General features: G+C 40.7%; 1 protein-coding gene across 1 annotated transcript in view; it reads right to left on the bottom strand.

Moving 5' to 3' along the window:
* Nucleotides 1–3962: 3962 nt before the first annotated feature.
* The window catches only part of RNF212B (ring finger protein 212B), a gene marked incomplete at both ends in the record, with an annotated part of 81037 nt that continues 72480 nt past the window's right edge, over nt 3963–12519 (bottom strand). Inside the window, 2 exons of the mRNA XM_089677865.1 lie at nt 3963–4050; nt 12272–12384. Of these exons, the coding sequence (XP_089533991.1) occupies nt 3963–4050; nt 12272–12384 (201 nt within the window). The remainder of the gene's footprint in view (nt 4051–12271; nt 12385–12519) is intronic.

Genomic DNA, 12519 nt, shown 5'->3' with positions numbered 1-12519 from the left:
AAACTTCTGAACTGTTGAGAGGTTTTGTCAGCACTCTACGTGAGTACAGTACAGCCTCTCCAGTTAAGAGAACACTGACATTGTAATATTTAGTGCTTTGTCTAACCGCTGTTTTGCTTCAAGATTGGTATAGTTCATGGTAAGGGACCTCTGCCCAACATTCCTAAGCCTCCGCGTAAAGTGTTAAGTGATATTGCTAAGAGAAAGAAAGACAAGAAAATCCTGAATTGTCCAGGTTAACTTGTAAGGAATATGTGATAAGGGTATCGCCATGGGATGATTTTGTGGTAATTAAGCCCATGGACATGACAGAAATGAATGACATCATAAAGAATATCCCAGAAAGAATCCAACTGCCTGCATAAATTATTTAAAGAGAGCCACACGAGGCAGAAAGTGCTCACAACAGGGTATGCTGACATGTCTGAGAGCCCTGGCCATCTGTGCCATGGCGGTGGAGGACTCAATGAGTGTGACTCTGGGACATAAAACCATCCTTCACACAACCCATCATGTACTGCATGTCCTTAAGAATCTTACTATGCAGCACATAACAGCACAAAGGGCAAGTGGTTATGAGGTGATTTTGACATCAACTAATAATTTGGATGTAAAATATGCAGGGTCTAACCAGGGTCCCTTAGCTATGCTAAATTGTTTGTTAGGGATAAAGGGTGAAACTGATAACTCCCCGAGGAACATGACTGTGTCCAGGTAATACATGAGGACACCACTCAGAATAGACATGCAATAAACCCCCATTTTGGAGGCTCTGGATATATTTGTATATGGTTCTTGTTCCAGCCCTTCAGATGATATCTTTTTAACAGGGTATACAGTGGTTCAGTTACCTGATATTGTTCATGAGGTACTACCCCTCCCTTACAAGTTAGCACAAGCGACAGAGTTGATAGCTTTAACCAGAGCTTGTGAACTGTTTGAGAATCAGGATGTAAATGTTTAGACAGATTCTAGGTATGCTTTTGGGGTTGTTAATGACTGGAACAATATGGCAGAGACAGGGATTCACTACTGTAGATGGAAAAGGAATGTCATATGTGGACCTAATAAATAATCTTTTAGACACCATTCATAGACCTAGGTCCATAGCGGTAATCAAATGTATGGCATACACATCTTCCTCTGATTTTGTAGCCAAAGGCAATGCATTTGCTGGCTACACTGCTAAGAATGCTGCCTTACAGCAACAACTGCTACAAAACTCACTAATGTCTATAGCCATTTTAGATCCATCTATGCGACCAGAACACTCTCTTCTTAAAGAACGGCAATATACAGCAACTGCAGAGGATGTCAATTACTGGCACTGAAAAGGGTTGACATTAGACACGAATGGTCTAATGTCAAAGTGAGGTATAATAGGACTCCCACCTCACAGTGCTTTTTTTTTTTTTTATCATAGCACAGTTCCATGGCATAGGACATCGGGGTTGGGAAGTAGTGCGAGATGAAATAAAGAAAAGATTCTTTGCAAAGGAAGTCATCCCTTGATGGGGATATCCGGTGAGTATAGACTCGGACAAAGGACCAGCATTTACCTCAAAAGGTTACACAACAGGTAGCCAAACTGATGAGCATCGACTGGAAGTTTCACATACCCTACCACCCACAGAGCTCCGGTCAGATAGAATGGGCAAATAGGACCCTGAAGTAAAAATTAAGGAAGGCAACAGGTAAGACATTTAAGGGATGGGAGGTGTACCTGTTAGCTGTTCTGGCTGAGATGAGGATGGCACGTAATAGTCACTAAACCTTCCCCCTTTGAAATTCTTATGAGCAGACCATTCCCCACCCCCTGGACAAGAGGCCCTTTGGTAGTTATGCCAGATGATTTAGAATTAATCCAGGAGAGATATGTCCAAAAATTGATTAGCATGTTGAATGGTTTATACGGTGATGTATCTCTCTCGTTTCCTCTTCCCACAGATGATCCAACCCACCCGTGCAAGCCAGGAGATCGGGTGGTGAATAAGGAACTTCACACAAGACCATAGATCCACCGTATGAGGTACCCACCATAGTGACTGCTCTAATGGGAAACATTGTTCTGACTGCTGATTCCAATGTTTGGATACATGTTTCCAGAATAAAGACGATCCCAGAATCACCACAGAACCAGGAGCAACAGACGGAACAAGGAAAGAAGACAGACCTATCAATGCCCTCCAACCTTCAGGATGCTGCTTCATCCACAGATGGCTTGGAAGACCTTCCTTTTGATCGGTTGTTTCTCAGTGATCATTTTTTACAATGACTTACTGGACTAGCCACTGCTACCATAACCCAGAAGAATGGCCGCCAATTTGTGACCACAACAGTGACAATATGAATGACACTAAACTAATAAAAAAAAGAGCAGAAAAGATCATTGACTGAAAATATATCACTGCTGAAATGTAAGTATAGGTATGCCAAGCTCTCAGTACTTGAGAGATGTTGGGTTTGCAATATGCTCCACCCTGAAACCATGAACATTCCTTTGTATGCTGTCCCTAAAAATGTTATATCAATGTTTATTGGTAATCTGAGTATTATCCTTACAAATTTTTCTACAAGGCCTAAATTTGAAGTGTTGGGACTTATGATGGAACCTGAGCAGTGTTTTAATTTAGGCAACAAATCAAATGAAGGGGAGGTGTTTTGTAGCAAGTCTAAACTTAATGTCTCTGGGAAGGTACCTGAAGATGGTAACTTTGTACCAGTAAATACCACTGGAAACAACTGAGAAATTTGGTGTATTGTCATGTTGTGACAAAAGGAAGCAACTGTAAGGAAATATACTTTAAACTGGCATCCATTTTAGATAATGTCTCCATTTTAAATATCTCACAGCTCAAGTTTCGTTTCTCAAAAAGTATTTTCACTTCTCTGTAAACGGATGCACCTTATATGGTACCCCTCAGATATTTGTAGTTTCTGTTCGTCACGTATCTATACTGATAAGAGTGTAATGTTTCATTGGATATCCTGATTAAGAAACACCCGTTGAGTTCTGTATATCACCCTTTATTCAGTGTATTAAACTTCAGAAATATGGCTTAAACACTTCTGTGTCAATAGCTTTATTTCCCCGGATCGGTTGTGAGAGAAACGAGGACAGGTCGGCTACATATAGACAGACATTGATCCTATCAGTTACATTTGAACCTAACTTGGATAACAGAATGCCTTAGTCAAAATACCTACAAGCAACACGTAAATTGTCGACTACCATAGCAGTAAGCATACATTATAAATGTTTACTAGAAGGCCATCTTAAAGTGTTACTAAACTAATAACAGTAAAATAAGTCTATATATGCAATAAAGCATGCTTTATATAGTAACTGTGGAACCTAAGGGGTTAATTCTCAGCATTGTGTAAAAATTCTGTTTGATCCTGACTTCTCTTATCCTCCCCTTCTTTCAGTGTCCCCCTCTTACCTCCCGATAAGACATATCATGTGAAGTCACTCTGCACATGCTCAGTTTGATGTGTATTGCTAGGGAGATTGTTTTTTTTTTCTTGGGAGAGTGCACATAATCAGCACAGGGCCAATCAGCACTGTCAAGACTGAGGTCAGGGGTTCTGCATCCTCCTAGAGCAGAATCAGCTACAAGCTTTAATCAGTGCTCTGCTGAAGACCGATAGAAGTCACAAGACTGCTTTATACTGCTGATGAGAAAAGCTATTTAGCAGTTTATATTTAGTAAAATAACTGTATTTTCATGTAGTGTGTACTATGGGAGACCAGATCGAGTGAATGCAGGCTCCTGGGTTTAGTAACACTTTTTACAGAAATTTCAAACGAGGCCTGTTGGACTTTAACAACTGAAGTGTGAGACAAGCAAGAGCCACTCGTGGCAGCAACCATTTCTGTGCTCTTTTTGTGGAAATACTTTAAATTGTAGATAATATAAAGTATGTATATATATAAAAAAAAAGAAAAATCAATGTTATGCCAAATTTCACAGCGAATCACACATACCTGAAGGGTCCTAAGACGGTCAGTGTTGTTACATGGGGTAACACAGGATTCCCTTGCACCACCTAAAGATTCCAGAAAACACTTATTGCATTATTTACCAAAGATGCATCCTTATAAATATAAACCATATTTAGAGATGAACTTCAGGCTAAAAAAAAGATGAAATGTTCAAAGGATTTGCATTTTTTTCCATCAAAACCTATGATTTACACAGTTCTGCCCCCTCAGCACAAGGCCTGATCTTTCTCTGCTGCAGTTTCACTTTCACTTACTGGTCCCTCTGATGCGCAGTGAAAGTCAAATAGCAAACATTACCCTCTCTGTCAGTCTGCTCTCTCCTAATATCAGCATGCACATTGCACTACAGGAAACCTAAATAGCTCCATGGACTGCTTCTCCCTCCCCATCTAATATCTGCTGTACAGGATGTAAACGGAACAGCAATAATCTGATTCCAAGTTAAATCCAGGCACTTACACTGTCTGCATTAAATTCATATATGTAATATATATATATATATATTAACAAAAAGCAATCCCCTATGGGTGATCAATGTACATTGGAAGGATTTTAACAAACTTTGTTGCAAATTCCTGTTTCTACTATGAAGAAAATGCTATTTATGGTCTGCAGAGTGTCAGTTCACACTGATGCGGTGCAGAACTTGACTGGTTTCTGTGCAATTCCCACACCGCATCAAAATCGCCCCCTGTTCATGCGAACCGCTGCGGGTGTGTATGTTAAGTTAACGACACCCCGAAATCGGTTCTCAAAACGCGATGCGATCTTTAGAATTGGATCGAACGGGTGTGAACACCCATGCAATCCGATTCTGGTGCTGACAAAAAAAGGGAACTGCACAATTTTGGCATATAAATCGCATCCAAAGACATGCTGGTAGGTTAATTGGATCCTGTCTAAATTTGCCCTTGTATATGAATGTGAGTTAGGGACCTTAGATTGTACTACGCCCCTTGAGGGTTAGGGACTGATGTACAATATATATGTAAAGCGCTGCGTAAATTGACAGCGCTATATAAGTACCTGAAATAAATAAATAAATGTGATTTGCACAGGAATGCGGTGCGATTCCTGTGCAAATCACGAGCGATGTGCAGTGTGAACTGGAACTGAATCTGAAAGGTAATTATGTGTTCATTATTAATCAGCTGATGCACCTGCAGTGTTCTATTGAGAAAAGTTGCAGGGTCTGCATCCCTCTAGAAGTAATTAACCCTTTGGGAGTATCTCACCAAAAATAAAATTTTTGTTCCAGAGGTTGCCTAAAATCATATCTTAGTGAAGACTTCTGGGAAAATTAGTGAGCCAATCACACACGAGCAGGAAATGACATTTCTGATGAAGTTCTGTACCACTGTGTAGAGAAGGTTTCCAGGTTGCCATATTTTATTAAATTTAACAGTAAATTACAAAGCTGCAGATTCAACAGGAAAGGTAATTTTCATTGCAATTTTATTCCAATATGATGTGTGTAGCTAGAGCTTTCTTTCAGTGGTATTTGATCACCTGTGCGCTTCTTATTTTGCACGCTATAAACAAAAAAAAAAATTTTTGAAGAAAAACTATATTTTTTACTTTTGGCTATAAAAAATATATAGTAAACTCAAAGCTAGTTATAAATTTAGGCCAAAATGTATTCTGCTACATGATTTGGTTAAAAAAATCCTAATAAGCTTTGTGTAAAAGTTATAGCGTCTGCAAACTATGGTATAGATACTGCAATTTACGCCATTTTTTGCTATACAGCGCTGCACTAGTTTAACGAACACTTGCGCGGTCATGCAATAAGGTACATAAATTAAATTTATGTCCTTTTTTTCACACAAATATAGCTTTCTTTTGGTGGTATTTGATCACCTGTGCGCTTTTTATTTTTGGCGCTATAAACAAAAAAATTTTGAAGAAAAAATATTTTTTTAAGAAAAACTATATTTTCTCATTTTGGTCATAAAAAATATCCAAAGAAATAAAATGTTATCATAAATTTATGCCAACATGTATTCTGCTACATGTTTTTGGTTAAAATTATCCCAATAAGTGTATATTGATTGCTTTGTGTGAAAGTTAGAGCATCTACAAACTATGGTATAGATCAGGGGTCTGCAACCTTTAAGACATAAAGAGCCACTTGGACCCGTTTCCGAGAGGGAAAAAAAGACTGGGAGCCGCAAAACCATTGCAACATTTAAAACAAATCCGACACTGCATATATTGCAAAAGGCGCTCTGGTCATGAAGGGGGTTTAAGGGCCCAGTAAGCAAAGGGTTAATCAGGGCCACAGTGTATCGTCATAATCACAATCATAGCCTTAGGTCAGTGGTGGGCAACCTTTTTTTTCAACTGAGCCAAATCTCGCCAAAACCACGATTGAAATTTATTTTGAGAGAAACATTTTTAAAACTGAAAATACATCCCCCATATAGTAATTCATCCCCCATAGTAATTCATCCCCCATAGTAATTCATCCCCATTGTACAGCGCTGAGCAAACCCTTTGGCGCTATATAAACACGATAAATAAATAAATAAATAAAATAAATCCCCCATATAGTAATTCATCCCCCATATAGTAATTCATCCCCCATAGTAATTCATCCCCCATAGTAATTCATCCCCCATATAGTAATTCATCCCCCATAGTAATTCATCCCCCATATAGTAATTCATCCCCCATAGTAATTCATCCCCCATATAGTAATTCATCCCCCCTATAGTAATTCATCCCCCATAGTAATTCATCCCCCATATAGTAATTCATCCCCCATAGTAATTCATCCCCCATATAGTAATTCATCTCCCATATAGTAATTCATCCCCCCTATAGTAATTCATCCCCCATATACAGTTGTGGCCAAAATTATTCAACCCCCACTGAAATTGAGTGTTTTGGCCAGTTTGACATTGCTTTTGATCATTCAGTCATCTTGCTTACATTTACATTAAAGAGGCACTTGTAGGTCAGACAAATATAACATAACAGTTATAATGAAATAACCACAAATGTCTTTTCTGTGCTCACAGCATTATCAGTTTTATTCAACCCCCAAGTGACATTCAATCTTAGTACTTAGTACAGCATCCTTTTACAGTTATAACAGCTTTTAAACGTGAAGCATAGCTTGACACAAGTGTCTTGCAGCGATCTACGGGTATCTTCGCCCATTCTTCATGGGCAAAGGCCTCCAGTTCAGTCACATTCTTAGGCTTGCGCACTGCAACTGCTTTCTTTAAGTCCCACCAGAGGTTCTCAATCGGATTTAAGTCTGGTGACTGCGATGGCCACTCCAAAATGTTCCAGCCTTTCCTCTGCAACCATGCTCTAGTGGACTTGGAGGTATGCTTGGGATCATTGTCCTGTTGAAAGGTCCAACGTCTCCCAAGCCTCAGGTGTGTGACGGACTGCATCACGTTTCCATCCAATATCTCCTGGTACTGAAGAGAATTCATGGTACCTTGCACACGCTGAAGCTTCCCTGTACCTGCAGAAGCAAAACAGCCCCAAAGCATGATTGACCCTCCACCATGCTTCACAGTAGGCAAGGTGTTCTTTTCATCATAGGCCTTGTTCTTCCTCCTCCAAACATAGCGTTGATCCATGGGCCCAAACAGTTCTAATTTTGTTTCATCAGTCCACAGAACACTATCCCACAACTTTTGTGGTTTGTCCACATGGCTTTTGGCATACTGCAGTCGACTCTTCTTATTCTTTGGAGACAGCAAGGGGGTACGCCTGGGAGTTCTGGCACGGAGGCCTTCATTACGCAGTGTGCGTCTTATTGTCTGGGCTGAAACTTCTGTACCCACATCTGACAAATCTTTTCTCAGTTCCTCAGCAGTCACACGGGGACTTCTCTCCACTCTACGCTTCAGGTAGCGCACAGCAGTCGAAGTCAGCATCTTCTTTCTGCCACGACCAGGTAGCGTTTCAACAGTGCCCTTTGCCTTGAATTTGCGAATGATGCTTCCTAAGGTGTCTCTTGGTATGTTTAACATCTTTGCAATCTTCTTATAGCCATTGCCCTTCCTGTGAAGAGAAATCACCTCTTCTCTTGTCTTCCTGGACCATTCTCTTGCCTTCACCATGTTTGTAACCACACCAGTAAATGTCTAGAAGGAGCTGAGTATCACAGTCATTTTAAAGCTGCCTAATTGGTGCTTATTATGCTTGATTGCTGCTCGGTGACATCCACAGGTGTTTTCAATACCTGATGGAAAGCACCTGTATGAACCTCTGTTCTTCAGAGTGGTAGTCTTTAAGGGGTTGAATAATTGTGGCAATGAAGAAACCACATAAGAACCATTTACTACTGTATTACATAAACAATTGATGTCATTTTAGTTGCATTTGGGTAGTTACAACGTCCTTGTAGGATTTGATTCTGAATACAATTCCAAATGTACACTATAGTCCCTAAACCCCTTTACAGCATTGGGGGTTGAATAATTTTGGCCACAACTGTAGTAATTCATCCCCCATAGTAATTCATCCCCCCTATAGTAATTCATCCCCCATATAGTAATTCATCCCCCATATAGTAATTCATCCCCCATAGTAATTCATCCCCCATATAGTAATTCATCCCCCATATAGTAATTCATCCCCCATAGTAATTCATCCCCCATATAGTAATTCATCCCCCATAGTAATTCATCCCCCATAGTAATTCATCCCCCATATAGTAATTCATCCCCCCTATAGTAATTCATTCCCCATATTGTGTCAATTCACTTACCTTTGCTCCGCGCGTTCCTCTCGCTGTGTTCCCGCGCCGTTCTGGTCTTCAGGGCGGACTGTGAGAGGAGAGGAGTTCGTCACGCTGCCCCGCCTACATCCTGACAGCCAATGTTTGCCAGCGGGCGCCCAGCACACAGAAGAGCTGCATTAAAAGAGCTGCGGCTTGCCGACCCTATTGCCTGTCACCTGGTGGGCATTGTGCTCCGGAGCTGCAGGAAAGGTGAAAAAGAGCCGCATGCGGCTCCGGAGCCGCGGGTTGCCGACACCCGGTATAGATAATGAAGTTTACACGGCTTTTACTTTCTGACTGCTTATCACATTTCTTGAAGTGCTAAAATACCAGGACAGTACAAACACCCCCTAATGACCCCTTTTTGGAAAGTAGACACCCTAAACTATCCGCTGAGAGGCATATTGAGTCCATGGAAGATTTATTCTTTTCCACAAGTTTCTGGAAAATGACAACATTTTTTTTACACAAAGTTGTCATGTAAATTATATATTTCTTGCACAAGCCATGGGTATATGTGGAATTACACCCCAAAATACATTCTGCAATGTCTTTCAAGTATGGGGATACCACATGTGTGAGTCTTTTTGGGAGCCTAGCCACATGCAGGAGCCTGAAATCCAACGACCACTTTGAAAGGTGCGTAACTTCCTCATTTCACTTCCTCACTACCTACCACAGTTTCGGAGGCCCTGGAATGCCTAGATAGCACCAAACCCCCCCCCCAAATGACCCATTTTTGGAAAGTAGACACCCTAAGGAATTTTAAAAGAGGCATGATGAATATTTTGCAGATCAAATTTTTTCAAAGGTTTTAAAATATAAAAAATGAAAAGAAAAAATATGTTTGTTTTTTTTCTTTATTTTCCAAAAACTTGTGGCAACAAATGAGATCTACAAAATACTCACCATGCTTCTTTTCACATTCCTTGTGGTGTCTACTTTCCAAAAAGGGGTCATTTGGGGGGGGGGGGGAGGTTGGTGCTATCCTGGCATTTCAGGGCCTCCGAAACTGTGATAGGTAGTCAGGAAGTCTAATGAGGAAATAAAGCCCTTTAAAAGCCTGAAGGTGCTTATTGGATTTTGGGGCCCTGTACTTGGCTAGACTGCCAAAACGTCTCCCACATGTGGTACCCCCATACTTGGGAGAAGTAGCAGAATGTATTTTGGGGAGTAATTCCACATATGCCCATGGCATGTGTGAGCAGTAAATCATTTATTTGACAATTTTGTGTAAAAAAAGAAAAAATTTGTTTTGTCATTTTCCAAAAACTTGTGGTAAAAAAATAAATTCTTCTATTGATTCAACATGCCTCTCAGCAAATAGTTTGGGGTGTCTACTTTCCAAAAAGGGGTCCTTTTGGGGGGAGTTTTAGAAGTTTATGCCACACATCACTCACTCTTCTAACCACCTGAAGATCAAGCCTTTTCTCATACTTTTTGTTCACATGAAAAAAATCTGTATTTTTTGCTAAGAAATTAATTTAAATCTCCAAACATTATATATTTTTTAAAGCAGACACCCTAGTGAATAAAATGGTGGGTGCTACAATTTTTGTATGTCACATAGTACTCAGATCAGCACTATGCCAGCATCCACATTAGAATAGCGTCCCCAAAAAATGCAGCGTTAGCGGGATCAGCCCCGGCACCTGCCAGCACCTGCGTTTAGCCCCTACGCTTACCACCCCCTTCTCCCCCAGCAAGTGCAGTGTCAGTAGGTCACTGTCACTTGATACATTGCACACAAAACCACAGTGTTCGCAGAATCAGGCCTGATCTCTGTTAGCACTTGCCGGTAAATGATGACTCTCATATGCAGCAGAGTGCCAGTACTAGTGCCACACTACCTTTTGGTGAACTGGCAAGCACTAGCAACCTAGTACATCCTGGTCTTTCACATACCTCTTAGATTGTAAGCTCCAAGGAGCAGGGCCCTCCTAATCCTCTTGTATTGAACTGTATTATTGCTGTATTGTCTTCTGTTATATTATAAAGCGCTGAGCAAACTGTTGGTGCTGTATAAATCCTGTATAATAATAATAATACCAGCACTGCAGTATGACTTGATGACGTGGCGGGTCCCATAAGTGCAGTACAAGCTGGTGCGGTGGCAACCACAAGTATTTTCTCCTCGTCCATCCAGCCTTTTGGATTGACCTTGACGATGATCCCAAGAGGAAATGTTTCCTTTGGCAAAGTCTTCCTCTTAAAAATGACCATGGGTGGTAGTTTCTGGCCATTAGCCTGGCAACCGAGAACTACAGTGAAGGATGATTTCTCATTCCCTGTGGTGCGTATAGATACAGTAGACGTCCCTGTTTTTTCTACAGTACGGTTCGCGGGGATGTCAAAGGTGAGAGGGATCTCGTCCATGTTTGTGATGTGGTCTGACTGGATCTTCTTTTCGATGATCTTGTCCTTGCAGTAAGTGCGGAAGATGGCCATCCTTTCTTCATAATCCTTTGGCAGTTGCTGCGAAGTGGTAGTTCTTGTGCGGATGGAGAGATGACGCCTTTTCATAAAACGGAAGCACCAAGAAGGACCTCCTTGAAATTCGTTGATCTTCATATCTCGTGCCATCGCTGTTGCCTTAAGTCGAATGGAGACTGTAGAGACGCTTCTACCTGCTGTTCTCTGTTCAATAATCCACTGCTCAATTTTGTCCTCTAATTGTGCCCATCTTGCCTTGTTCCCTCGGAAACTCTTCTTCGTCTTCTTTACTTGACGCAGGTCATCTTCTTGTTTCCTCCACTTCCGTACCATTGATTCATTAATGTTGAATTTTTTCGCTGCTGCTCTATTCCCATGTTGTACTGCTTGGCTGATGGCCTTGAGTTTGAAATCCGCATCGTAAGCATGTCTCTTAACAGGTCTCTTAACAGGTGCCATTTTGGGGTCCTTAATTTGGAAGCACAGTACATATCAGGAAATGTAGTTTTCGGTAAGTGAAAAAGCTTTGATTTGTTGTTGATTGCTTGGCTCTGATTGGTTTATCGTCGTTTATCGTCGCCAGGATAAGCTCGAATAAGCAAGGGGAGTGGCTTCGTCGCTTACCAAAGTCATAATAAAACATTTTGACAGATTGTTCAGCACAGTGTGAACATACACTGTTCATACATAAGGCGCATCGGAATAGAAGGCGCATTGCCGATTTTTGTACAAATATAGGGATTTTATGTGCGCCTTATAGTCCGAAAAATACGGTACTAACTAATTTTTCTTATCTGACTACCTTCATGGCATCACATGTGCCCACCTGGAGTAGGAGTATTTACTTATAGAACACACACACTAGGGTGGGACTCAAATTTATAGATAACGTTCTGGGGGTTAAGTAGGGGGCGGGGTCAACCTGTTTATGAGTGTGTGTATGTATTTTCTTCTCACTTCCTGTTTTTTTCTCCAGGGGAAAGTGGCAGCAAGGAAAAAACACTTGACAGGGTTTTGGCTAGACAAACATATTAACTGTTTTTTTTGTCAATATACAGAAAAAAAACATTGCTTATTTATTTTACCTGTGCTTAGCCGAAAAGTTCTGTCTGTAGGTGTTAGTATGGTATTCCCAGATGTTTCAGACCTCTGTCCATTATAGGAGAAATTCGATGCAGATGTTGTCTGTGTTGGTAGGCTATGAAGAAATAGAATTGTTCTCACAACGCAACATGTTATTTTGTAGCAAAACTCTGCTAATTAATACATCTGAATAGTTTTTTGTTATGCAACCACCATCCTTAGCGATACTGACACATATTTTTTGCCACTA

The sequence above is a fragment of the Staurois parvus genome, unplaced genomic scaffold (assembly GCF_062004578.1).
Source record: "Staurois parvus isolate SC_StPar_1 unplaced genomic scaffold, SC_StPar_1.0 ptg000193l, whole genome shotgun sequence".
Classification (NCBI taxonomy): Eukaryota; Metazoa; Chordata; class Amphibia; order Anura; family Ranidae; genus Staurois; species Staurois parvus.
The sequence above is the reverse complement of the archived record's forward strand: the minus strand, read 5'-3'. Positions and strand labels throughout refer to the sequence as shown.